General features: G+C 50.3%; 1 protein-coding gene across 3 annotated transcripts in view; it reads right to left on the bottom strand.

Moving 5' to 3' along the window:
- STX1A (syntaxin 1A) overlaps positions 1-27,687 on the bottom strand; it is a 67,512-nt gene that overhangs the window by 22,651 nt on the left and 17,174 nt on the right. For 2 of the 3 annotated variants that reach the window (XR_014786110.1, XM_084822546.1), the window contains exon 1: positions 817-1,552. Coding sequence is in view for 2 of the 3 variants with exons in the window: in XM_084822546.1 (XP_084678672.1) it covers positions 817-1,483 (667 nt within the window). In the remaining variant the exon portion in view is untranslated. Of the gene's footprint in view, positions 1-816; positions 1,553-7,191; positions 7,292-8,486; positions 8,565-27,687 lie in introns of those variants that run through there. The other variant, XM_084822547.1, reaches the window with a different exon arrangement.

The following is a 27,687-nucleotide window of genomic DNA, read 5'->3' as shown; positions in this document are numbered from 1 at the left end:
CATCTGGATATACGCATGTGCTTCATATTCTACACCTGGACGGCACAACCCACAGAGCCAATTCACCCTGCCAGTCCGAGGCAGGGTCGAGGGGAGGTGTCTCCTATAGACTGGAGGGATGGGAAGCGTGTCCGTTTGGACTTCTTCAGAGAACAAGCCGCTGACGGTCTGGGGAGCCAGGATGCATCTGCTTCACACTCACAAGCCACTTCTGGGAGTTGGGGGGGGCAGATTTGACACACTCACTCTGCATCCATCAGAGTTTCCAGGAGGGCCGGGAGATGGGAAGTCCTGGCTCTTGCTTCACGAACAGGTCCCGGAAGGCTGCCGCTCAACTCAGAGGCTCTCGGATGTGTTCTGCAACACCAGTGTGACAAACTAGGCCAGGTTCCTCCAACCCAGTGCCCTCCAGCTGCGTGGGACTGCAAGTCCCAGCATGCCCCAGCCAGCCAGATGGGAGGTAACGAGGGGATTCCCCTGACTTGGTTCTGCGCACCTGGTGGCGGGCGCTTGCAGGAGCTCCGAGGGCACTGGACAGGCAAGAGCTGGCTGGAAAAGCTCTCACTGGCGCTGCAGCTGGGGACCTGATGGCATTGGGGGGTGGCCGTGCCCACTGATGGCCCTGGGCCTGCGGAGGGCTGCGGAGGGAGGGACATCTGCCCCACCCAAAAGCAGCTCCCCACCCCTGCCCCAAAAGATGGGGAAAGGCATCCTGTGTGTTGGACTAGGGCTGGGGAGAACCGGGCTCGAGCCCCCACTCTGCCATGAGCTGCCTGGGTGCCTTTGGACCAATCACTGACTCTCTGCCTCACCCACCTTGCAGGGCTGTTGTGAGGGGAAAATGGAGAGGAGGAGGAGGAGGAGGGCGGCCATGGGCTCCTTGGGGGAAAGGTGGGCAGACGAACGCAAGGAACAAATAAGCGGAGAATAATGAAATGCCCGTGCGGCCCAGGGGGCGCCCGTGGAGCGCTCGCCCAGGCCCCTGGCGCGCCCCGTCCCTCCGGAGCCGGGCTCCCCTCGTGCTCCGGGCCCCGAGGTGCCCCTCCTCTCTCACCCAGGCACGCAACGCACAGCGCGCGCCCGGCGCCGCGAACACGCGCACAGCGCCCGCTGCGCCTCCGCCGTCTCCGGCGGCAGCGCGGCTCCGATGGCAGAAATCTCCCTTCGGTGAACGGACGGGTTGTGTGTGAGCCGGGGGGGGGGGGGGCGCCCCTCCAATGCCTGTTAGTGAACCCGATACATTAACCCAGAGAAGAGGGTTTTCCTTCCAGCCATTCAGACGCACAGGAGAACAACTGCCGTGACGCACGGGGCGCGGCCCTCCAGACGCCGTGCTGGCCGCTTCCGCTACCCCGAGAGCGCCGCCAGCACGGCGTGGGGCCCGCGCCGAGGCGGCTCCAGCCCAAACTTTTAGACCAGCCTTCCCCAGCCGGGGACCCTCCGGAAGCTGGCTGGACATGGTGGGAGGTGCAGCCCAACGCATCTGGAGGGCTCCAGGGTGGGAAGGCTGGCCTTGTCTAAGGGCAGCGAGAGCAAGAGACGAGGCTCTGGCTGCGCCCCCCCCCACCTCCTCCTCCTCCTCCTCCTCCTCCTCCTCCTCCTAGATTGCTTTGCTAAACTTAAAAGCTGCAAAGGCTTTAGCTTTCCCTGGCAGGGCGGGGGTGCGTGCATGTTGCTCCTGCCCCCTACACATTATGCTTGCCCTTTTCTGCAAATGTGCCCCCCCTTCTCTCCTCTTGCGCATCCCCTGGCACTGACAAGTCCTGGCACCAAGCTGGCAGGTGCAACGGCGTTCCCACCCCCGGAGAGGAGATAATTGCTGTCACCTGGAACTCTGAACATCGCCGACGTAACCAAGCAACGCTGGCAGAGGAGCGGAGACGCAGCGGCCCCGAGAGGGCAAGGAGGGCACGCCTCATGGCCGCGCTGGAAGTGCGCACACACACAGCCGCCCCATTTATTCCCAGCTCAGCACTTCGCTGGGTGGGGCTCAAAAGGCGCACCGCACAAGCCGCGGAGCCTCGTAGGCGCGCACCACCACAACAACCCCTTGCAAGCCACCAGGTTACACAGCACTGTCGGTCAGGCAGAAGAGGGGAGTGCAAACATAATCTGAACTGAAGAACTTTCAACCCACCTCATTTTTCATTGCGACTCAGAGGAACCCTTTCCCTCCGTATAGCATCAGCTGTCCCAGTGCTGAGTCTTGGCATTCCGAAGAGCTTTGGTAACTGAATGCTAGGCTGAAATTAAGGTCCAGTTGTGCCTACCTTGGAAAGGGGAAGGTGACGGAGAACCAAGGGGGTGTTTTAAGACGAGAGGCGGCATCACTGGAGGCTGCTTACAGCTGCTCGTGACCCCTCTAAGACAGCAGGGTGGACGGTGGCCTCTGGCATCCGCCAGAGGCTCTCTCAGGCAGGGGTGTTGAACCTCTTTCCCAAGGGCCGGATTCCATTCCAGAGAAGCTCCCAGGGGCCACATGCCAGTGGTGGGCAGGGCCAAAGGCAAAAGGGGTGGGGCTAAAATGCCAAACCTACCAGCCTCTTTGCACTTGAAGCTCTTCCTGCCAATGGCTGAGCTTTCGGCCGGCCTGCTAGAATGGGTGATGGGAGGGGGCAGAACCGTGCAAAAGCCAGGAACCCACCAAACAATCGGCAGTTGGCGGAAAGGGGTGTTGCCATCTGGGGAACTCAGGTTCTACACCCCTGCTCTGAGGGCCATGATCTGGATCTCCCCCGTAACCTGGTTTGTATCATTCAACTCAGCCCAGAATCCTACAGATTAAAGATCAGGGAGTCTTTGAAGTGAAAACTAAGGCTCAATGTTTTCTTTTTAAAGGGCACCACCACCACAACTGATCCAGAGGCAAGGAACACTCTGGCCACTTCAGAGCCTTCTGAAGAATGGATGCCCCTCTAGCCTTCTTCGGGACTGCAGCAATGGACTTCTTCAAGGGTCAAACCGCAGATGTGGAAGAATGCAGACTCAAGGGTTGTGGGGGAATTGCAGGAGAGCTGGGGAAGACACGAATCCGCACTTAAGAGTTGTGTACATTTTTAACTCGCCTTTGCCAGACAGAGGATTCACTGCGGCCCACGAGAGAGGAGCAGAAGACGGCCTCGCTTTCTCTCTGAAAGGCTGAAATCACAGTGAAGCTGCCAAAAAATAGAGGTGGGCCCAAGAGGAAGGAAGATTCTAACAGGATTTCAGCCCAGCACCTCAAAACACTGAAGAGAGCTACTAATATAAAGGAAAGGAAAGAGGGATACATGCAAGAAAGCCAGTAATTAACCCCCACCCCACGGGAAACAGAAGCTGACTAATTAAGGGGCAATCGTCATTTTTAGATTGTGATCCTGCAGGCGTGAACTGTCTTATCTTTTAATCTCTGTATGTTGGTGGGTGCTTTATAAGAGAACAACCACCACCACCACCACTATTCCTTTTGCCACAGTCAACAGGAAGCAATGCAATGGGGCAGAACCAGCAACAGGAAGCTTTTAACTAAAGGCACAGGTGCCCTGAAAAGGCCTCAGCAGCGCTTTACCTGTTCACATTAGACAGTCTGGTGCTGCAGCTGCATTTTATTGAAAAAGAATTGCCCCGGATCAGGACCAAAAATAGATGGGAGGACCACAGAGAAAACACTGAATGATGGGTGCTTCCAGACAGAGGGTTCCTAGCACTACCGATTTGTCTTTGCATTTCCATTTTCATTCTGACATTTCACTTTTTAGATGCTCTGTTTTTCTAAATTAAATCTAGTGCTGCTAACTTATTATGATTTGCATCCTGCCCTTCAATTAATTTATCAGGGCAGCTGGTCATGAAGCATCCACTATTATCTGGAGAGGAAAAGGCGATCACACTAGCAGAGCTTCTGTCCAAAAATTAAGCGCCATATTCAGCTTGACAAGAGATTTCCAGCACCAACAGACACACACACTCTGCCCCTTCAGAAAAAACCCTTTGTTTTTTAAGCGACTGATCAAAGTCTCTGGGTTTTCAAGCACAAAAACATCTCCAGGGGGCAATTTCTGCCTTGCCGCACCGGAGGTGTTTTGCACTGGCTAATAAGTCACACCACTTCAGTCGGGGAAATCAGCCCTTCCATTCTGTGCCTGCCTTGCTGGGCCAGAGCTCATTAATGACATCCGGAAGCCCTGAAAACGCCAGAGATCTCTTTCGAGCAAGCAGGTGGCACGGCTGAAATGGATGGAGATAGATGCTGACTGAGTGCTCAAGGTACTGATTCTTCTCCAGCCTTGAACATGGACCACCCAAGATGCAATCGGATCTTCCTGGCTGGGGGTGAAAATGAGGAGAAAGATGGGTCATAGATAAACCAACCTGTGTCTTACAGCCTCTGGGCATTTATGGTGGCGGCGGCGGCAGCAGCAGCGGGGGGGGGGGGCATCCTTGATTACCGCTAAAGGGGTTAAGGCATTTCAGCAGGCTAATCACTTAAAAAGGCAGGTGGCTAGATTTAAGTGCATTGGCCCATGTATGTATGTATGTATGTATGCATGCATGTATGTATGTAAAGTATTTCTATCTCTCTCCTCAGCCAAAAAGGCTTACATGCAATCAGTAAAGCAAGCCAGCCCCTGCCTGTTGGCATACCTTCTAAAAAGACATGACACGCACAAAAAAGGAATAGGGAGGGAAGAGGGGGAAAATTTAGTAGCCTGTAATCTAGACTGCAGTATAAGTGCAGTGTAATGATTTATTAAGCGTGTATCTTAAGCAGTGATTACAAAAATTAATATGCAAACCGCTTAGGGATTTTATTATATGAAGCAGTATACAAATATTATGAATACATAAATAAGTACTGCAGAATGAATGTTTGGGTGGAGCGGAAGAGTGGAATGGCTGTCCCCCGCACCCCAGCCTCTCTGGACCAAGTAGGCCTGCACAGGGCAACTGAAGGACCTGCTTGTTGTCCTCCACTTGGTAAAGTCCATCCTGCATCCTGCACCTCCCATCAACACTGCAAAGAATCCTGGGGTGCACCCCTTGTTGCATGTGCGGGTTCACTGGAGCCCCAAGGCCTGGGGGGAGGAGCGGGGCCTTCCTCCAGGTGCCCCCGCAAATGAGGTGTGGCAGGGGGCTGCTAAGGAGAGGGCCTTTGGGGTAATGGTGCCCTGACTGGGGAATGTTCTCCCCAGAGAGGCTTGCCTGGCGCCTGAATGATGCTCTGTTTGGTGCCAGATTTTATTCCCCCTTTTTATCCTCCCAGGCGTTTTAGGAGCAGTTTTTATTGCTTTTAGGTATACGCACTGTTTATTTTGCTATCACTTCCACTTTGGTTTTCCTGCTGGTGATTTTAGCGTGCTTTTCATCTGGATTTGTTGCATCAATTCATTGCCTCTTTGCATTTTGTGTTTTCAATCCATACGCCACGCAGAGAAATTCGGTTACTGGGGGGGTTTAGAATGCAATAAATAAGCCCATAAAAAGAGCCTCCCTCCCTCCGAGCCGCCAGCAACTGCTCAGCTTGCAGGAGTCGCTGGGTCAGCCCTGGAGTCAGGGCTGGGTCAGCCTCGTTTTCTGCCTCTCGCGGCACTGAAGGCCTTGTTGCTCCTAGACGGACAGGAGCGCCGCTCGCCCTGCTGTCGAATTAAGGCGCGGGTAATGAGGGAGCGCTTCGCTCTAATGGCTCGCATGAATCAGGCGAGGGAGTTAATTGGTATTTACGCAGTGCGCACGCTCGCCGCGGGAACCGCTTGGCACAGGAGCAGAGAAAAGACAAAGCCGAGCGCAACGGAGGGCAAACAGTTGCGGAGATCCACGCCAACCTGACCCAAGGGCGCCCCTGCTGCCGCCCCACATTGAAAGGAGGGAGAAGGCGCGGACGGAGGTGAACATACACAGGAACTTCTGGAACTTCTAGGAGACAGAACAGGTCAGCAAAAACCTCCTGCTCCTTCCTTCATTGCACCTCCTCGGAAGCAGTGAGCGCTGGTGGGGTGTAGTGGCGAGAGTGCTGGACTGGGACTCGGGAGGTCCGGGTTCTAGTTCCCACTTGGCCAAGAAGGTCACTGGGTGGCCTTAGGCAGCCACTGACTCTCAGACTAACCAGCCTCATAGGGTTGTTGTGAGGATAAAAATGGAGAGGAGGGGAACTTGTACACCGCCTTGGGCTCCTTGCAAGAGGAAAAAAAAGTGGGATATAAATGTAATAAAAATAGCGATAACCAGCAAGCATACTTTCCCCCATCTTCCCCCCCACACACAAAGGGGCACTATTCATTTATTTGATTTATACCCTGACTTTCCACCAAGGACATGGTGCTTAAAGCGGCTAACAATCAGAAGAACCAACATTTACAAATAAAAACTGAGTTAAAACAATCATAAGGCAAAGACATTCAAAACACAGTTAAAAACACAACAGTAACAGAAGAAAAACAGCACCCAGCCCAACAGAACAGCTTACATGCCACAGGCCTGCTTGAATAAAAACCTATTGGCCTGCCAAGAGGTAGTCAAACTAGCCTCCCTCGGCAGGGAGTTCAACAGCTTGGGAGTGGCCACTGAGAAGGCCCTGCTTGCCTCCCCACCTAATGTGCCTGTGATGGCAGCAGCATCACAATAAGGGCCTCCCGCGAAGATCGTAAAACCCAGGCAGGCTCATAGGGGCCGTATTTCAGGTCACAAAACAGACCCACCAAATTTTCCACCCAACTGGATTCAATAAATGCTGCCGCTCTTAGCATGTGACTTGCAGGAAATGCGTTTATGAGGACACTGGCCACAAGTGCCCATGTACATCCCTCCCCCTGGCAGAACTTCTCCTCTCCCTCCACCCTTCCCCAGCCAGTGATGAAGGAGGCGCCAGGCCAGGGATGTCGGAGGAATCCACCACTGATTCAAATGAGTTCAGATTGGTAGGAATCTGACAGGCGATTTCTCAGCAGACTGGCTTCTTCCAAGTTGTGTGGATTCTGCTGACTTGAGGACCAGTTTTTTACTTTTGGGGAGGATTTGTGCATTTGCGCAGATGCGCATTAGCACATTTGCACTAGCATGCATTCCAGACAGGAATGAAATTCTTGTACATCCCTAAAAAAAATCTGATTCCGTCGATGAGCGGACGATGGAACGAAAGATGCCTGAGTCCGTGAAACACAGACAGAATAGATTGAACAAAACCTGTGCATCCCTCCACAAGGCGGCCTTACTCACTCTCATCAGGATTGGGGGCAGCCAGGATGGCGCTGTGTTTTCGCTTCACCTCCTCCACATTCTCCGAGATTTTGTCTATGAACCCGCGAATCTCTTCCACCTGCAAGAAAGGAGCAGGCAACTTAAAGTCTCGCTATGGAAGCCCATCACGGTCTGCACCAGACACTTTAGGATTAGCGTGCCGCTCAATTGGCTAATCAAATATTGCCAATAGACTGCCAATTAGTTGTGGTAAAATATTCCATCTTTCTCCTCCTCCTAAGCACTGTACAGACATTAGCAGAACACTCTTATCCATGTCTGCTCAGGAGTAAGTCCTACTGAATTCAATGGCAGTTCCCCATTGGTAAAGGGGTATGTGATTGCGGCCAAAAAAATGAGACAGGCTCACAATCTCACAGACACAAAACAAAAGGAAAAAGGGATGAGGAGGTAAGAGGAAAACCCAGAATGACACTTCTGTGTATTTTTGTGTTTTTAATAGCTGCTGTTACTTTGCTTTATTTCTGTTTTCATTTCATTTTTATTTATTTTTTTACTAGAGGCTGAACCTGGCATTCTGTGACCGAAAGCCAAAGAGAAGAATGGTTCAATGAATCATTCACATTTACAGGAATATGATGTCATTAACAGTTATATTCATTATCATTGAAAAAAGAAGTTAATTTCATTATTTCACAGCAGCAGACACATATACATTTTTGCAATTAGCATAAGTATAAAACGAGATTATGATTAAGGCTACAACCCTCTGCACACTTAACTGGGAGTAAGTCCCATTGAGCTCAGTGGGACATACTTCTGAGTAGATGTGCATAGGATTGCAGTGTAAATTATCTTTGCTCTACTAAAAAATAACACTTTAGAAATATTTGGCTGGCTAATTGGTCAAATCATGTTTTTGACTGGTCAAATGATTTTATTATGAGTTTTACTGTCTTTGTTTTTATCATGTAAGCTGCCTGAGAGCTTCATAAATAAAGGTGCAATGCTTCGCAAGTTTAGACAGAAAAATGTCCCCCAATCCTATGGATGTTTGACAGAAAAAAAGTCCTGCAACTCCCAGCCCTCCCCAGCTCACTGCGAGGCTTCTTTTGTCCCTAGCCAGAGGCCCAGGAGAAGCTCTTCCTGGCCAAACTGACTTCCTGCTGCCTGCACCGTCTGACAATATTCTGTTGGTGGGACTTCCCACTGAGTCGCTGGATGCCACAAACCCATCAGCAGCTCAGGCAGGAGGCAAGACGATCACCAACGGGAGGCAGGCTTTGCTCTCGATGTGGAAAGGGCTTCCTCACCTGCTCAAAAAACGCATCCATGAAGCGGTCCCGATCGACTCCAACAGCAACCTCGTCATCGTCATCGCTGTCTTTGGCCTAGAAGACAAGCAGCGCCATCAGCACAAACCATTTTCACCATCTGGGAGCTTTTCTACATGAGGCATTTATTGTGCTCTCGACTTTCCTTACTCATGGTTGTTTATGGTTCTTTGCAGGACGTCGTGATCCTCCAGTTTCACATCTATTTTTTAAGAGCACTTCCTCAGTTTTTTTTTTAAGTGGGGGAAAATGGGGTATTATTTCTGATAGCAAAAGAAGAGGCATTTTCCTACTTGTGCAGTTGTGCTATTCTGCGATAGCAGAGCATCACCTAGAGGTTATGTAGTGGAAAAGCAGGAAAAGAAACACTGTTTTGTAGATCTTGGATCTCAATTCTGCAATGAAACCAAAAGTACATCCAGTAATTAACAGCCTCACGTAGAAAAGCTCTATGAGCACCCAAGGTGAGCTCAGAAGGAAAGAAAGCTAAGGCCAATTTCTCACCGCAACCTCCTATTGGACAGCACTTGTGAAGTCCCCCATGGACATAGACACGGAGACACACATGCAAACACTATTATGTAACATTTACATCCAGCCTTTTTTCCTCTTGCCCAAGGTGGCTTACATGGTCCTCCTCTCCATTTTTATCCTCTCAACAACCCTTTGAGGTAGGTGGGGCTGATAGTCAGTGACTGGCACAAAGTCACCCAGTGAGCTTCATGGCGGAGTGGGGACTAGAACCCAAGTCTTCTGAGTACTGGTCTAACACTCTAACCGCTACACCACACTGGCTCTCAAAAACCCATGCCACAATTAATTTGGTTGATTATTCAGTTTATCCATTTATTCCTGGGTTCTCCATACTATGGGTGCTTCCAGACAGATGGCTCCTAGCGCTAATAAGTAGGGCTGTACATGGACCCCCCGGTTCGCTTTGGATGCTGCTGCAGACCTTCTGAAGCAGCCCTGCTTTGCTTCGGACCGATTCGGACCCCATCCACTTTGCTTCGGATTTGGATCTGAAGCAAGATTCGGATATTCGAAAGAGCGGGGTACCACAGGGCTCAGTCCTGGGCCCAGTGCTCTTCAACATTTTTATTAAGGACTTGGAGGAGGAGGTGCACGGAATGCTGGTCAAATTTGCAGATGACACAAAATTGGGCGGGATAGCTAAGACTTTGGAAGACAGAAACAAAATTCAAAGTGATCTGGATAGACTGGAGTGCTGTGCAGAGAACAACAGAATGACATTTAATAGGGATAAATGCCAAGTTCTGCACTTAGGAAAAAGAAACCAAATGCACAGTTACAAGATGGGGGATACGTGGCTCAACCACACTACAAGCGAGAAGGATCTTGGAATTGTTGTTGATCACAAGCTGAATATGAGCCAACATTGGGATGTGGCTGCAAAAAAGGCCAATGCTCTTTTGGGCTGCATTAATAGAAGCATAGCTTCCAAATCCTGGGAAGTACTAGTTCCCCTCTACTCAGCACTGGTGAGGCCTCATCTGGAGTACTGTGTCCAGTTCTGGGCTCTGCACTTTAAGCTGGGCGGCAGGCGCTGGCGGAGCGCTAGGGGCAGGCCATGCCAGCTAAGGGGAACAAGGGAGAGATGTGTAGTATCTGTCCCCTGCTCCGGGCCTGTCCAGAGCCAAAGGATGGCTGGGGGAGGCGTGACCCCATCTTCTGGCCTTCGTTTGCTGCTCTGCAATGCCAGGTCTGTTACCCAGAAAACCTCCCTCATCCATGACATGATCCTGGATGAGGGTGCAGACCTGGCATGTATTACGGAGACCTGGCTGGCCGAGGCTGCTGCTCCAACCCTTGCAGCCATGTGTCCAGCTGGATTTTCGTATGCACAGCAGCCGAGGGCTGGGGATCGGGGAGGGGGAGTGGCTGTTATCTACCGAGAGTCCTTGGTCTTCACCAGACCCCCTCTCCGGGAGACCAAGGTTGTTGAGTGCATGTACTGGAGGTTGGGCCCGAAGGGCAGTCTGGGGATTCTGCTCGTGTACCATCCACCCCGCTGCACGACTGACTCCCTGGCCGAGGTGCTTGAGGTGGTCTCTGATGTGCGTGTACAGTCCCCTAACTTACTGGTGTTGGGGGACTTCAACGTACATTCGGAGGCCATCCTCACAGGAGCACCTCGGGACTTCATGGAGACCATGGCCTCCTGGGAGCTGCACCATATTCTAACTGGGCCCACCCATGTAGCCGGTCATGCACTAGACCTTGTGTTTGTTTCTGGAGAAGCGGGGAGTGATCTGGAAGTCGGGGGTATATCCACCACCCCCTTGTCATGGTCAGATCACTATCTGGTGATGTTGGACTTCTCGGTTCCACAACCCCTCCGCAGGGGTGGAGGACCCATTAAAATGGTTCGCCCCAGGCGTCTTATGGATCCAAATGGATTCCTGAACGCGCTTGGGGATTCTCTGGGGCATGCCAACGGCCACTCGGTCGAGACCCTGGTGGGTGGCTGGAATGCCGCAATCACTGGGGCATTAGATCGGGTGGCTCCGAAACGCCCTCTCCCCCTGAACAGGGCTCGGACTGCACCATGGTTCAATCCGCGGTTACGAGCTCTGAAACAGGAGGTGAGACGGCTAGAGCGCCGGTGGCGGAAATCTCGCTCCAAAGACGATCAGACACGGGCTACAGCTGTATCTTCAGCCTATCATGTGGCGGTGAAGGCAGCAAAAAAGGAATATTATGCTGCCTCCATCGCGTCTGCAGAGTGCTGCCCCAGGAGGCTGTTCCAAGTGGTCCGGAGCCTGGTCGGTCCTGTGGCTCCGGAACCACTGGAGCATTCTAAGGCCTCCTGTGAGGCCTTGGCAAGGCACTTTGCAGATAAAATTGATCAGATTAGGTGTGTTACTCTGCACACTGTGGATACAGTTAGTGAGCAAGAGGCGGCCTGTGGCAAACCGGTTTTGTGGGATCGGTTCCAGCTTCTTCCTCCTGATGAAGTGGACAAGGTGCTTTCATCTGTAAGGCCAACCACCTGCTTACTTGATCCTTGCCCATCTTGGCTCATTATGAGCTGCAGAGAGAGACTGGGTGAGGGGATCAAGGCGGTGGTGAACGCCTCCCTTGAGGAGGGAGTGATGCCATCAGCCCTCAAGGAGGCAGTGATAAGACCGCTCTTAAAGAAGCCCTCCTTGGATCCTCAAGTTCTGAACAACTTTCGCCCAGTCTCAAATCTGCCATTTTTGGGGAAGGTGATTGAGCGGGTGGTGGCGGTGCAGTTGAAGGCACACTTGGAAGAAACTGATTATCTAGACCCATTTCAGTCGGGCTTCAGGCCTGGGCATGGGACAGAAACGGCCTTGGTCGCCTTGGTGGATGATATGAGGAGGGCTCTGGATAGGGGTGAATGCTCCTTCCTTGTTCTCCTCGACCTCTCAGCGGCTTTTGATACCGTTGACCACGGTATCCTCCTGGACCGCCTGGAGGGGTTGGGCATTGGAAACACTGTATTGCGGTGGTTCCAGTCCTTCCTCTCTGGCAGGTACCAGAGGGTAGCACTGGGAGAGGAAGTTTCGGACCCGTGGCCACTTACTTGTGGGGTGCCACAGGGTTCCATCCTCTCCCCGATGCTATTTAACATCTATGTGAAGCCACTGGGGGCTATCATCAGGAGGTTTGGGGTGCAGTGTCATCAATATGCGGATGACACTCAGCTCTACCTCTCATTCAAATCTTCACCAAGGTTGGCCGTAGAATCCCTGTCCAAATGTCTGGAGACGGTGAGTGGCTGGATGGGGAGGAATAAGCTGAAGCTCAACCCTGACAAGACCGAGGTACTTTTGGTGGGAGACAAGAGGAGGCTGGGGGATGTTGACCTGGTGTTGAATGGGGTACAGCTACCCTTGAAAGACCAGGTCCGCAGCTTGGGGGTCATTTTGGACTCCCAGCTGTCCATGGAGGCTCAGGTGTCAGCTGTGAGCCGGACAGCGCTGTATCAACTCCATCTGATACGGCGGCTGCGCCCCTACCTTCCCGACCGTCTGCTCCCATCGGTAGTACATGCCCTGGTCTCCTCTCGTTTAGACTACTGTAATGCGCTCTACGTGGGGTTACCCTTGAAGACGGTTCGGAAACTGCAGCTGGTACAGAACGCGGCGGCTCGCCTGATTAAAGGCAGCCGCCGGCGAGATCACATCACTCCAGTGCTGAAGGAGTTGCACTGGTTACCAGTTGTTTTCCGGGCCAAATTCAAGGTGTTGGTTTTGACCTTTAAAACCCTATATGGTTCCAGCCCAGCCTATCTTAAGGAGCACCTCCAGCAACACCAGACAGGCCGCTTAACAAGATCAGCCTCGGATGGCCTTCTGTCTGTCCCATCAGCCAGGACAGCTAGACTGGTGGGGACGAGGGAGAGGGCCTTCTCTGTGGTGGCCCCCACTCTGTGGAACTCCCTCCCTAGGGAACTCCGTCATGCCCCCTCTTTAATGAGCTTCCGTCGTGCATTAAAAACGTGGTTGTTCAGGCAGGCATTTGGGGTGGGTTAGAGTATTTTTTTTTAAAAAAAATTATGGTAAAATTTTATTGTTTTAAATTGTTTATGGTGGGTTGTACATCGCCCAGAGTGGCTGGGTGACCAGTCAGATGGGCGATTAATAAATTTAATAAATAAAATAAATAAATAAAAATAAGAAGGATGCAGACCAACTGGAGAGGGTTCAGAGGAGGGCAACAAAGATGATCAGGGGACTGGAAACAAAGCCCTATGAGGAGGGACTGAAAGAACTGGGCATGTTTAGCCTTGAGAAGACTGAGGGGAGATAGGATAGTGCTCTTCAAGTCCTTGAAAGGTTGTCACAGAGAGGAAGGCCAGTATCTCTATCATCCCAGAATGCAGGACATGGAATAATGGGCTCATGTTCCAGGAAGCCGGATTCCAGCTGAACATCAGGAGAAACTTCCTGACTGTTAGAGCAATTTGACAATGGAACCAATGACCTAGGGAGGTAGTGGGCTCTCCCATGCTGGAGGCGTTCAAGACGAGGCTGGACAGCCATCTGTCGGGGATGCTCTGACTTGGATTCCTGCACTGAGCAGGGCGTTGGACTCAATGGCCTTGTAGGCCCCTCCCAACCCTACTATTCTATGATTCTGATATTACGTTTTCCCATTGACTTGCATTGGAAAATAGAAATGACCATAACGTTTTCAGTTTTCATGATAAATACGTGACATTTGGGGGCCTGTTGGCCCCTATGGAGGGGTTCCACCTGCCAAATTTCAGACAGTTTGGCCCAGTAGTTTTTGTGCTAGGCACAGAGAAAATGTGGTTTTCTTAGAAACTCAAACTAAAGGCCATAAAGGGATAATCAGAGAAGTTAGGTGTTTAAGTGGTGATTAGGAGGAGGTCACTATCCCTAATCTCTGCTGTAGGTTTCTTTGAACTGCAAATAACTCCTCTAGTACTACTAAATTTGGTAATCTGGGATCAGATAAAGTTGGCATCCAGGCTGTGGACTGCCAATTTGCCATCTTGGACTTAAGAGATGGTTGATTCATGCAACTGCCTTGTGGTAAAAATTTTCTGGATTTCTAAAGTGTGGTCAACTTAATGTGCCTAGCTCCAGCTTTTCTAAATCCATATAACTTCCTTCTCACTCTCTCTCAAGTACTCTGTTTGATTGTAACAGTAGGGATGTTGGAGAAATCTGCAACAGATTCAAGACCCCAGAGATGCCTCATATTGGGCTTGCTTGCTTTGCCACACAATGGAGCATTATTTAAATAATAGATGTGGTACTTTGCCCACTGTATTTTCAAATGTGGACATGTGTAGTGCTTTGCTTGACCACAACACAAGCGGCGCACACACACACACACACACAAGCAAAAGAAAAGCAAATACAAAACTACCTACAAGCAAAGGGTTTATATATTATCATTATTTTTTTAGGGAAAAGATATAGAGTTCAAAAATGGGAAGGGAAGGAATACAGGAATTGAGAAGGGTGGAGATGAGGGAGGGGTGAGTCAAGAACAAAGAAAGGAAAGTACTTTTAAGTGTGTGTGTGGGTGTGTGGGTGTGTTTTTAAAGGATCTAGCTGGAAAACTATGAAGAAAGTGGAAAAGAGTCACACACACCACAGATCTAGCCAAATAACTTCAGAGGTCTCTCCAGTAACACCACCAGATCTCTCTCTCTCGCAATAAAGAAACACAGGGTTTTTCTGCAATATATCCAGTATCCCCCCCCCCCCCACTGTCACTGATTGGAGATTTCTGGGTTACATTCAGCCCTAATTTGGCAACTAGAGTTGCCATTTGCCAAAGCTCCCTCCCTCCTCCTCCTCTTCCCTTCCCTGATCTTTCTCAAGTTGATACATTTTGGCGACAGGCTCTCAGGGCTTTAGAAGGCATCAGAATAGCTCCGAATCTCCGAGGCAGACTGAGGCGCTTCGTCAGTGACCCACTTTGCTTTGGAGTGCCTCAGTGCTGGTCTGATTTGCTTCGGATTGCACCAAATCCCCCGAAGCACCCTGATTCACTTCAGGATTCAGATTCAGCACCAAAGCAATGTACAACTGTACTAATAAGCCTTTGTCCTTCTACTCTAAGGCACAAGTGGAAGATGCCAATGACTTTCCACTATTGGGGGACATCATGCATTTTCTGTGTGTACATCCCACTATATTCCATCCATGCCAGTGCCCACAGCATAACACTTCTGTCTTTTTAAAGGGATGTGGTTTTGACATGGGAAGTGGTTTATTGGGCATCTGAGCCAATCAGAGCTCACCATTCACTGTACCCTTTGGTGGGTGCCATTTTTTTTTTAAAAAACCCATACATTTATTTTGTAATTAGTCTTCTAAGCAGTGCTAAAGACACTTTTCTGGCAATTTAAAAAAATAAATACATTGAGAAATGCCACTTAAATGAAGGAGTGTAATAGCTCCCAAGCCCTAGAATGCACTTGCGCTATTGTATATTTCTTTGTTTGTTTGTTTGAATTATATCCTGCCTTTCCTCACAAAGCGCCCCAGGGGTAAAATTCAACATAAGTTCTACTTAGTATAGACCCAGTGAAATGAATGGAACTTATGTTATTCATGACTTACTGAAGTCCCATTCATTTCAATAGGTCTACTCAAGTAGGACTTATCTTGGATTTTACCCAGGGTGGCTCACCACCGATAATAAACACGGGACACTACATAAATAACATTAAAAACATGATTCTAACATCACAAATATACAATAAAAGACAATAAAACCATCTATTTATTCTTTTATACATAAGCAAGTCAACACAATCAATCAATCAAATAAAAAATTGGGCATTTGCCTATACCCCCAAAGCCTGCAAAAATCAATAGGTCTTTAGCTAGCATCTGAATGACAACATTTCTTCTATAGTAAGAATGAGGGGGGAAACCCTTGTTCTAGCCACTGCTGTTTTAGTAAGGTGGTGACCAGTGGTGACCAGAGAGGGTATTTTAATTTTTTTTTTTTTAAAGATTAGCATTGTCGGGGTGTTGCGTTATACTTGTTCCCCTGGGGAGGAGTTGTGGGGAGAAGAGAATGTGGTGCAGGATCATATCTATAAGCCTCTAGACGCAATGCTAGGCTAGATCCACCAATGTCAAACTGTGTGTGCCACCAGAAATAAGAATGGAAGGCCCAAACTAGCCATCTCCAGAAGAAGTCACCCATTATAACTCTGCACGAATCCCTGCTCCAGCCAGGCCGCCTCCTTTCAGCCACCTTCCGAGGGAACCCCTAGTCTGCCGCCCCTCTGCCTTGGCTGCCACTGCTTTCTTCAGATGGGCGGCTCCCCTGGCTCCCCTTGCACGAACAGACCCGGACCGTTGCTCTCCTGCTGTAAGATGCACCTGGAATCAGGGGCGTCGTTACAGACACGCCTAACTGGGCACAGGCCCCGGATCTTTTTGAGCTGTCCTAATTACCTCCCCCCCCCCTTTTTTTTTTTTACATTTTCCCATTGACTTGCATTGGAAAACGAAAATGCCATAACCTTTTGAGTTTGTATGATAAATACATGAAATTTGGAGGCATGGTAGCTACCATGCAGCTGAGTGAATATGCCAAATTTCAGGCAGTTAGGTCCAGTGGGTGTTGTGCTAATCACAGGTAAAATTTGCTATTTTCAAGAAAATGTGTCAAATCAAAGAGCTATATATTTTTTGTGCTTCCACATATGTGTATGGAATTTGGGGACTTGGCAGCCCCTATAAAGATGACTGAGCCTGCCAAAGTTCAGACAGTTAGGTCCAGTGGCTTTTGTGTTAGCCACAGGTAAAATTTGCTTTTCCCAAGAAAATCTGTCAAAGAGCTATAATTTCATAGAATCATAGAATAGTAGGGTTGGAAGGGGCCTACAAGGCCATCAAGTCCAACCCCCTGCTCAGTGCAGGAATTTTTTTGTGCTTCTACATAAATTCATGGAATTTGGACACCTGGCAGGCCCTATGGAGCTGACTGAACCTACCAAATTTCAGACAGTTAGGTCCAGGGGCTTTTGCGCTAGTCATGCGTAGTTTCCTTTTCTCAAAGTCTAAAACAAAAAGTAAAAACTATCAAGCCACCCAGAGGATTAGAGATCCTATTCAGAAGGTGTTTAACATGACCATTAGGAGGTCATTATCCCTAATCTCTGGTGTAGGGTGTTTTTTGTTTTGTTTTTGGAGGTGCAAAAAACCTTTCTCCCCCTACTTGTCTGCTCTTACATGCCCACTGTTGGGAGTTTGCCTGCAATGTAATTTTGAAGAGGGAGAAGGAAAGGAAGAAAGAGCTCCATGTGAAATACTGGTATTTCACACAGCATCTGATTTCACTGCCCCAAACTGGAACCTTCGGCTTCTGCAGACGTTCAGTAGCTTCAGTATAGCAAAGGATCCAGTCAGCCTCCACAAACTTCTTTCTTCCCCTCCATTTTAATTTCTCCTAAATAGCTGTGGGATTCAAATAATCCCAAAGGGAGGGTTAGGACTATGTGGTGTCATGATTGAGAAACTGCTGGGGCTTTTAAATAGGTTCTACAGTTTTAAAAAAGCTAGGCAAAGCCTTCAGCCACCTCACCTCCTAAAGTTCATTTAAGTACATGCAATCCTTACAAACCCTCCACAGCCTCCTAAATTCCTCTCTGAAAGGAGCCACTTAGCTTAGGGATTTCTCTTTACCCCCCACCCCTGTGCACATGTCCAATCACCATTCTTCTTTTCTTCTTCCGTCCCCTCCCCTCTCCTGTTCTTTCTTTCATTCCCTTCTTTATTCCACCCAGAGCATATCTTGGGGAATTCTTAAAGACAATTCTCTTTGGCAGGCAAGAGAAGTTCTGAACTGTATTTGATTTTATACAAACAGACAAGAGGGTTGGTTTCTCTCCTTCTCACTCAAGCCTGAGAAAAGTGGGTTCACGTGGTCACAGAGAAACAAATCTGGGGCTGTTTTGTTTGTCAATTGCCATTATCCAGCAATAGGAAGGGCCGTAGCTCAGTGGCAGAGCCCCTGCTTGGCCTGCAGGAGGTTCCAGGTTCAATCCCCGGCAGCTCCAGGTAGGGCTATGAAAGCATCCTGCCTGAAACCCCGAAGAGTTGCTGCTGCCAGTCAGTGTCAACAGTTCTGCGCTAGATGGACCCAGGGTCTGACTCGGCATAAGGCAGCTTCCTGTGTTCCTCTGAACAGAAAGCTTTAATTTAAAAAATAGAAGTTTTTGGTTTGTTTTTTAAGCGGAGGGGAGATAAATATTGCTAATTTATGCAATCCTATGTATGCCTACTCAGAAGCCCCATTATGTTTAATGAGCCTTACCCTCAGAGGTCGGAATTAAGATTGCTGGGAGAATTATCAACAACCTCCGATACGCAGATGATACCACCCCAATGGCAGAAAGCGAAGAGGATCTCAAGAGCCTCTTGTTGAGGGTGAAAGAGGAGAGTGCAAAAGCTGGTTTGAAACTCAACATTAAAAAAACGAAGATCGTGGCATCTGGCCCCATCACTTCCTGGCATATAGAAGGGGAAGAAATGGAAGCAGTGACAGATTTTATTTTCCTGGCCTCCAAGATCACCGCAGACGGTAACTGCAGCCATGAAATTAAAAAGACGCTTGCTCCTTGGGAAGAAAGCTATGGCAAACCTAGACAGCGTAGTAAGAAGCAGAGACATCACCTTGCCGACAAAAGTCCGTCTAATCAAAGCTATGGTTTTCCCAGTAGTAATGTATGGCTGTGAGAGCTGGACTATAAGGAAGGCTGAGCGCCGAAGAATTGATGCTTTCGAACTGAGGTGCTGGAGAAGACTCTTACGAGTTCCCTGGACTGCAAGGAGGTCAAATCAGTCCATCCTCAAGGAAATCAACCCTGAGTGCTCATTGGAAGGACAGATACTGAAGCTGAAGCTGAAATATTTTGGCCACCTAATGCGAAGAGAAAACTCTCTGGAAAAGACCCTGATGCTGGGAAAGACTGAAGGCAAAAGGAGAAGGGGATGGCAGAGGATGAGATAGCTAGATAGCATCACTGATGCAATGAATATGAACTTGAGCACGCTCCGGGAGAGAGCGCAGGACAGGAAGGCCTGGCGTGCTCTGGTCCATGGGGTCACGAAGAGTCGGACACGACTGAATGACTGAACAACAACAACAACCCAATTCCATCTAATGAAGTGACTACCCTTCCAGCTCAGTCCTATGCATGTTTTGTCATTTGTGGGTTTGGGTTTTTTTGGGATGAACTCTAGCTTCAGTGGTGAGGGAAAGGCACTTCGTGCCTGCTCAGAGTTTCTCCATAACTTAGCCCTCGTTTTGAAAACAGACTCATTGGCTGAATCCTGGTGAAGTCTTGGCACAAATGAGGTTATGGGGAGGAAGATACAATGAGAGCTTGTGCATAAGGAGGAGGTAGAGATTAGTTGCACAAAACAAGACATCTGTTTTGATGAAGAGTTGCTGGGGGATGGTAGGATGAGGAGGGATGGTTGCATGGAGGGGAATAGAATTGGTAGGGGGAGAATGTAAGTGCTCAGTGGTGAAAAAAAAACATTCTGTACACACTCAGAGGCACTCTCTATTTAAGAACATAAGAAGAACTGTGCTGCATCAGACCAAGGTCCATCTAGTCCAGCATTCTGTTCACACAGTGGCCAAACAGATGCCCATAGGAAATTCACAAGCCGGACATGAGTGCAATAGCACCTTCCCATCCATGTTCCCCTGCTGCTAACATTGGTGAAATATAAATTCTAGTAATTCTAAATTTGCATGCATGTATATCCTTCAGAAACTGTGCAGGTTTCTTGCCTGGGGGACACCTCTAATGACCTGTGCATTTTCATACAAATTTACCCAAAAACTGTTGGGGAAGGGGTGAATGGAAGGGAAAGCAAATCACTCCCTCTCCCAAACTGGAGAACTCCCTTCCACATGAACTGCTGCACTAATCCCTCTGAAACTTTGCTGGTTTCTTACTTAGGGACAACTGCAGGCTGTCTGTAATTTTCCAAACAATGGCCCACAAGGAACATAGGGAGATAAGTATGTCCTCTTTTGGAGACCTCAAAATGTCAAGGCCACCCTTGCACAAAAAACCCTTGTGGCTATCATTCTGAAATTTGGCAGACTTGATCTCCTCTGATAGGGCAATGAATCCTGAAATTCTTACCCACTTCTTCCAAGGAATAAAAATGCTATTGGCAGTTCCCTTTAAAAGAAAATCAAAATATAAACCCTGCACCTATTTTTTTTCTGACATTGGGCAGGTGTAATCTCCTTCTAGGGGTTCCTATGCCTGAAATTATCATCCAGTTCTGACCAAGATAAAAAAGTTACAGATTTTTTCTAATTTCCCATGGTAGTCAGCAGGAAGCATAAAGACTCAGGTTTGGTGCTGAGCTGAAGCGGCCCGACAACAAATTGGCCAGAGCAGAAGCGGGATGTTTTCCAAAACACTGAATCGGCGTCTGAGTTGAAGTGGGGTGGGGGGTCAGTGCACACTTCTTATGTATGTATGTATGTAATCTATACACACACACAAGCACACCACATGCACATACCACACCGTGCGCACGTGCACGCACACACACACACACACACATTAGACATGCGCTTAGACTGCGCAAATTTGTGTTATGGGCCTGTGCCCCAGATCTTTTAAGAACCTAGCAACGCCCCTGCATGGAATTGCAGCTGACCCGCTTTCCACGCTGCCAGGGAGACGTCGCACTTCTTCTTTCATCCCGTTATGCTCCATCCCCACCCGTGGGTGTGAAACAGCTGCTGCAGATGGGGGAGGGGAAGGTCCAATTTGAAGGGGAAAGAAATTCTGAGCAATGCTTTATAAAATGAAAATAAATTATCTATTTTGCCCTAAACACTTATTCATTTAAGCCAGGGATGCAGAACCAAAATAAGGTGGGACCAAATTGCCCCCTCCAGGCTCTCCATAGGCCGGATGATGTCAGTGGGCCATATGAGTCCCATTGGCGAGGAGCATGCCATGGGAAGCCACATCCTAGTGACGTCCGAGCCCCCCATAGCCTGTGCCTGCACTGTTATCTCTGATCACAGAACAGAGATAATAATGGAGGCCACGCCTTGCCCCCCAGAGGAACCCTGAGGCTCCTCGGGCCAGATGCAGAACCTCCATGGGTCAGATTAGGGCTGCGGGCTGGAGGTTCTACAACCCTGATTTAAGCATAATTGCCCATCACTACTCATGAGATGTCAAATGTCTGGAAGCACCGTAGGGGAGAACGAGACCTGGCAATTCCACCCTGGGAAAGCAGCCAAAGACACAGCACAAACCCTGCCCTACAGAGGCGGCACATCCAGACCAGTGACTCATGCAGAGACCCAGGAGGCAGATGCCTCTCAGAGCTGGGGGCTCTCACCCTTTCTGCACTCTAAAAGGAGGCTCTCCTGTTGGGGAGGCAGTCCTCCAATTCCAATATGAAGTTGTGTTGCTCAGTTCTCAAGACGTTTATTTTTTAATGTCAAGATGCTTTTAACTGGCTCTTCTATTTCAAAGAGAAAATACCCCCAACGAAGGAAACCCAAGCTAGACAGACAACGCGAGGACCGAGATGCTGCTGGCGGTGGCTCTTCTGGCCGGAGGGCGGGCGCTCAGCCTGTCCTGGATGGTGCTGCGCTCCCTCTGAAGGAGCAGGTCTGTAGCTCGGGGGCCCTCCTGGAGTTCTCCTTGTCATTTGAGGCTCAGGTGGCCTCAGTGGCACAGAGCGTCTTCTGCCAGCTTTGGCTGGTGGCCCCGCTACGCCCCTGTCTGGACAGGGATAACCTGGCTTCAGAAGTCTATGCTCTGGTAACCTCCGCATTAAATTACTGCAACCTGCTCTGTGTGGGGTGGCCTTTGAAGACAGTTCAGAAGCTGCAGCTTGTGCAAAATGTAGCCGCCAGATGGATAACAGGGAGAGGAAGGTCCAGACATATAATACCAGTTCTGGAACACTTGCACTGGATGCCTGTACATTTCCAAGCCCGAATCAAGGTGATGGTTTTGACCTATAAAGCCTTATACGGCTTGGGACTGGAACAGCTGACGGAGTGCCTCTCCTGGCACAAAACTACCCATATACCACACTCATCATCTCAGGCCCTCCTCCAAGTGCCTCCTCCAAGGCAGGCTCGGAGGGTGGCAACAAGAGAGAGGGCCTTCTGGGTGGTGGCCCTCCAGTTGTGGAGTGATCTCCCTGACGAGGCCTGCCTGGCACCAACATTGGTGCCTGTTTGGCATCAGGTTACTCTGCTTCCAGGAATATGACAGCATATGATGGTGGCATTTTAGCTTTTTCATCAGGTCCTGGTACTTCTAGCGTCAATAGTGTTTAACTTGTTTTTAAACTGCTTTACGCTTCTGAATATTAAAGGTTTCATATAGCGTGTCATCGCGCGGTATCATCACTCTGCAAAACATGGCCCCTCCAGGAAGCTCCTGACTTGTGTGGCGGGCGGATAACTTCCTCCTACAGAAAGTAGAGGAAGGAACTAGAGGATCGGCTATCCTTGACTTGATCCTAACCAACAGAGATGACTTAGTGGGTAAAGTAGCAGTTACAGGAACTCTGGGGGAAAGCGACCACATTGTACTTGAGTTCTTGGTTCTAAGGGAAGCAAAAGCCGAGTGTAGTCAAACGTGTACCCTGGATTTTAGGAAAGCTGATTTTAATCAACTCAGAACAATGATCAGTCAGGTCCCATGGCAAGCGACGCTAACAAGAAAAGGAGTCCGAGATGGGTGGGAGCTTTTAAAAAAGGAAATTCTCAAGGCACAATCACAAACAATTCCAACTAGAAGAAAAGGTGGAAGACAACAGAAGAAGCCACTGTGGCTTCACAAAAAGCTTAGAGATTACCTGAAAACAAAAAAGGACACATACAGGAAGTGGAAAGAAGGCCAAGCAACACAGGAAGAGTACAGGCAGGTCTCACAGAATTGCAGGGATGGCGTCAGGAAGGCTAAAGCTGAGAACATGCTGAGGTTAGCGAGGGATGCTAAAAGCAACAAAAAGGCTTTCTTCAGCTACGTGCATAGTAAGAGACAGAGGAAAGAAATGGTGGTTCAGCTGTTAAATAAGGATGGCAAAATGATAACAGATGACAAAGAAAAGGCAGAGGTGCTCAATTCCTACTTTGGCTCAGTCTTCTCCCAGAAGAGGGTCTATGACCTCCCTGGCAAAGGCGAAGTGCAGGCTGAAGGGGCAGGATTGCAGCTTGAGATCAATAGGCACATAGTCAAGGAACACCTAATGACTTTGAATGAGTTGAAATCTCCACAGCCAGATGAACTGCATCCTAGGGTAATAAAGGAACTGGCAGAAGAACTCTCAGAACCGCTGTCTATTCTCTTTGAGCAATCATGGAGGATGGGGGAAGTGCCAGATGACTGGAGGAGGGCTAATGTGGTCCCTATCTTCAAAAAGGGTAAAAAGGAGGAATCTGGGAACTACAGACCAGTTAGTCTGACATCAATCCCTGGGAAAATTCTGGAGTAGATGATACATGGCTCAACAACACTACACGCGAGAAGGATCTTGGAATTGTTGTCCAAGATAAAAATGAGCCAAGAATGTGATGTGGCTGCAAAAAGGCCAATGCTCTTTTGGGCTGCATTCATAGAAGCATAGCTTCCAAATCCCGGGAAGTACTAGTTCCCCTCTACTCAGCACTGCTTAGGCCTTACCTGGAGTACTGTGTCCAGTTCTGGGCACCATACTTTAAGAAGGATGCAGACAAGCTGGACAGGGTTGAGAGGAGGGCAACAAAGATGATCAGGGGACTGGAAACAAAGCCCTATGAGGAGAGACTGAAAGAACTAGGCATGTTTAGCCTTGAGGAGAGAAGACTGAGGGGAGATAGGTTAGCGCTCTTCAAGTCCTTGAAAGGTTGTCCCAGAGAGGAAGGCCAGGATCTCCTCGATCATCCCAGAGTGCAGGACACGGAATAATGGGCTCAAGTTACAGGAAGCCAGATTCCGGTTGAACATCAGGAAAAACTTTCTGACTGTTAGAGCAATACGACAATGGAACCCATTCCCTCGGGAGGTGGTGGGCTCTCCCACACTTCAAGACGAGGCTGGACAGCCACCTGTCAGGGATGCTCTGACTTGGATTCCTGCATCGAGCAGGGGGTTGGACTCGATGGCCTTGCAGGCCCCTCCCAGCCCTCCTATTCCATGATTCTATGATCACGCTGTGTCATTGCGCTGTGAACTGCCCGGAGAGCCTCGGCTATTGGGAGATACAGACACGTAATAGACGAACCGAGACGACGCAGGCAGGCCATCCCGCATGTGGCGCCAGCTGGCCCCCGGCCCCCGCAGGGCTGGAAGGAGGCTGGACGCTGTGCCCACGCAGGGCTTGCCAAGGCGCCTCGGGGACGGCAAGGGAGCGCAGCGGTGCAGACCAGGACCGGGTGCCTCCTCCCTCCTCATGAGAGGGGATGTGTCCAAGCCCCCGCAGCATGGTGCAGCAGCGGGGAGATCAGGCGGTTAGCTCCCATCATCTCTGGCCACTGGCCACACTGGCTGATGGTTCGTGTAGTCCGCCATCTGGAGGGGTCACACCTTCCCTGCTCCAGATTTATAGAAATACACTTGTTAAATGTCAAAGCACTCAAGGCATATTCCCTGAGAAAACCTTACACCAGCCCTGCAAGGTAGCTTAGGACTGTTATCTCCTTATCGAAGCTGGGGGGACTGAGGCTGGGAGACTGTGGCTTGCCTGGCAAGATCATGGCAAGGAGAGGTCTGAACTGGGACCTGAATGCAAGAGCCTGTCCTAGCTGGGGACGATGGGAGGTGCAGCCCAACACATCTGGAGGGCCCCAGGCTGGGGACAGCTGGCGTATTCTGACGGGCAGCAGTGATCTGAGACCTCGGGCAGGGACCCTTTCTCCGCCCTGCCGCCTGATTCTGTCACTGGAGAAGCCAGGGGTCAAACCCAGAACCCCCTCCATGTGGAACTGGCCCCGGGCAGAGCTCACTTTGCTCTAAGTGGCTCTAAGTGGGGCCCTCTGGAGTGCTTCAAGGAACTGGCAGGCGGGGTCCAGCAGAGTGCCTCCGCTGCTGGGAGTCAGATGTGGCCACCGTGAGGCCTCTCAAGCCCTTCGGGGAGGAGCACCGGGTCTTCCCCACGCCAAGGGGGAGGGGGCCAGGCACATAAATTGGGGCTGTTCCCCGGCCCCATCTGGTGGCTCCTCCCCAGATGATGACCGGGAGCCCCCTGAGCCCTGCCTCACAGAGAGGCTGCCTATGTCTAGGGACCTTGGGGTGGATTATGGGGGCCTGGCTCTGGGGGGGGACAGCTGCTGACCCCACCCTCCCCGGCCTCTCAGACTCCAGCAGCCACCTACCCCAGCTGCAGGCTCCACCAGCTGCCAGACACAGAGAAGTGCCTGACTGAGGGGTAGGGCCTCCCTGTGAGTACAGGTTTACTCATGAGTAAAGGTCCATTCCTGGAGTGGCATGAATGGCCAACCGCTCTGCTCAGAGTGGGGCTCTGAAGGTGACGGCTTAAACGCCTTCCGTTCTGGACACAGAGTGCTGGAGTGACGTCTGAGCATCAGGTCCCGGCCTCATCCCGCCTGGCTCCTCTTTGGATCTCTGGTGATGAACTTTGGGCTGCATCCTGACCTTGCTTTTGGACTTGACCTAGCTGGATCTCTGGAATGCTGTGTCCCTGCACCAGTGTAAGCAGGGCAGCGGTGCCTTCACATGTGAGCCCCTTTCTCCATCTCACATGATGCTCCACCCAGTGAGTGAAAAGTCCGTGTGGCACCTCCAGGAAGCTGTGAAGCTGTCTGTGTGTGTCTGGGCAGGTTAAGAACACCCCCTTCTCACAGCCATTCACTCAATCATCCAACCTCTCCAACCACCTGCCTTTAAACCTTTGGATGCTGAAAGGCAGGGAACGCTTCATTTATACGTAAAACAAAATCTGACAGCCTGTGCCACCTCCAGCAGCAAGACTCTGGAAAGCATCCAAATATTTTTAAAAAGGAACATCGGCTAAGCAACATCCTTCTGGCACTAGGTAGATTGGCGGGCGGGGATGCGTGCTTTCTGCACATCAACCAGCCCTCTTTCCACACTGCCGTAGAAAACACACCTGCCCTCCGCTCTCTTCCTCCTCCGCCGCCCCCCGCCTGCAATTAATTCCACCTCTCCCATTGTGCCATTTTTATCCACTATTGTTTCAAGCCGGGGGCCCTTTTCACAGCCGGCAGCTGCCGGGTTCCTCCCATCGGGCACCCAGGAAACAAGACAAAGGAGGAGGGGATGGGGGAGAGGCACCAGCCAGCCCTCACGTCATTTTATTCCGGCAATAAGTAATAATAAAAAAGAGAACATCTTGAGCCGCCCCGTTCAGCCGGGCGGCGGCCAAGATCCTTCCTCTCAGCCAGTCTGGTTGCACGCGAGGGAGCGTTGCTGGAAGCCGGGAGCGTTGCTGGAAGCCGTGTCCTCACGAACGCGCACTGAAACCACGAGGCAAAGCAGGCAGGCATCGCTGGAGGTGAGGAAACATATCTGCGGACGGGACTGGTCGCCTGCTGCAAAAGCCTGAGCCGCCCTGTGGACAGGGTTTTTGTGGGGAGAGAATAAGCAGAAGGGCAGCATGCAAAGTGTTGCTGGGAAGGGAACAGCCTTCCCTTCCCAGCAACACGCTGCTCTGGCACTCGCCAGCTCAGAGCAGAAGGCCAGGAAAAAGAGAGGACAGAGGATGATCACAACAGCCTAGGCCAGGGACTAATCCTGCAACTGGAAAGTGCCTGGAGGCCGGGCTAGGATCTCTGCAAAGCAGAAACTGCAACAAGCAAGGTTGTCGGTAGTGCTGGTGGTGAATGCAGGAACATCGGAAGCTGTTTTATCCCGAGTCAGGCCCCTGGTCCATCTAGCCCTGTACTGCTGACACTGACTGGCAGCAATGGCTCTCCAGGGTTTCATGCAGGTTTTCTAGCCCTACCTGGAGATGCCGGGGATCGAACCTGGGACCTTCTGCATGAAAAGCAAGGGCTGTACCACTGAGCTACAGTCCTTCCCCTAAAAATTAAGTGAGATTCTAGTCCTCATTGTTCTGAATAAAGGGTTTTGAATAACGCTTTAAACGGCTTAGGCCTGGCTGTCTGAGTAACCACCTATCTCAGTATGACCCTTCAGCCCAGTCAGTAGGGTCAGGTTTTAGAAATGAAGTCCTGGAGAATTCCCTGGATGGGCAAAATACAATCACAGATCTCCAGGGTCCAGGTCAAGTCCCCCACTTTGGAGGCAAGATCTTTTAGCCTGAGAGAGAAGTTCCCTCCATCTCCCCCTTTCAGCATTTGAAATTGTTTCAGCGCCATTAAGCAATGGGGCCAGCCTTGTAGGGCCAAGGCCTCTGAGCTTGTGCAGACAGCCCTACTCCATCAAGTAACCACACTTGGCTGACACATATCTGGGAGGAGGAGGCGGCCTTCCAGGCTGAAGCACGCATGCTTGCCACAAAGGCTTGAACACATCTCCTTCTGGGATGTCCTCCAGCATCTCTCCCACCTCCTCCAGCCATGCACAACCACGCCCTCGTGGCTGCCATTCAAGGCTCAGCACTGGCACCCGTTTTCAGTGCCAGAGGTCCATCTCAAACGTTCTGTGCAAGATTAGCCCAAAGGCTTCCCCAACATATGACGGGGAAGGAAG

This window comes from Heloderma suspectum, chromosome 16, assembly GCF_057233095.1.
Source record: "Heloderma suspectum isolate Gila_16-S chromosome 16, 16-S_ref, whole genome shotgun sequence".
In the NCBI taxonomy this organism is placed as follows: domain Eukaryota; kingdom Metazoa; phylum Chordata; class Lepidosauria; order Squamata; family Helodermatidae; genus Heloderma; species Heloderma suspectum.
This window is presented reverse-complemented; position numbering and strand designations above follow the sequence as displayed.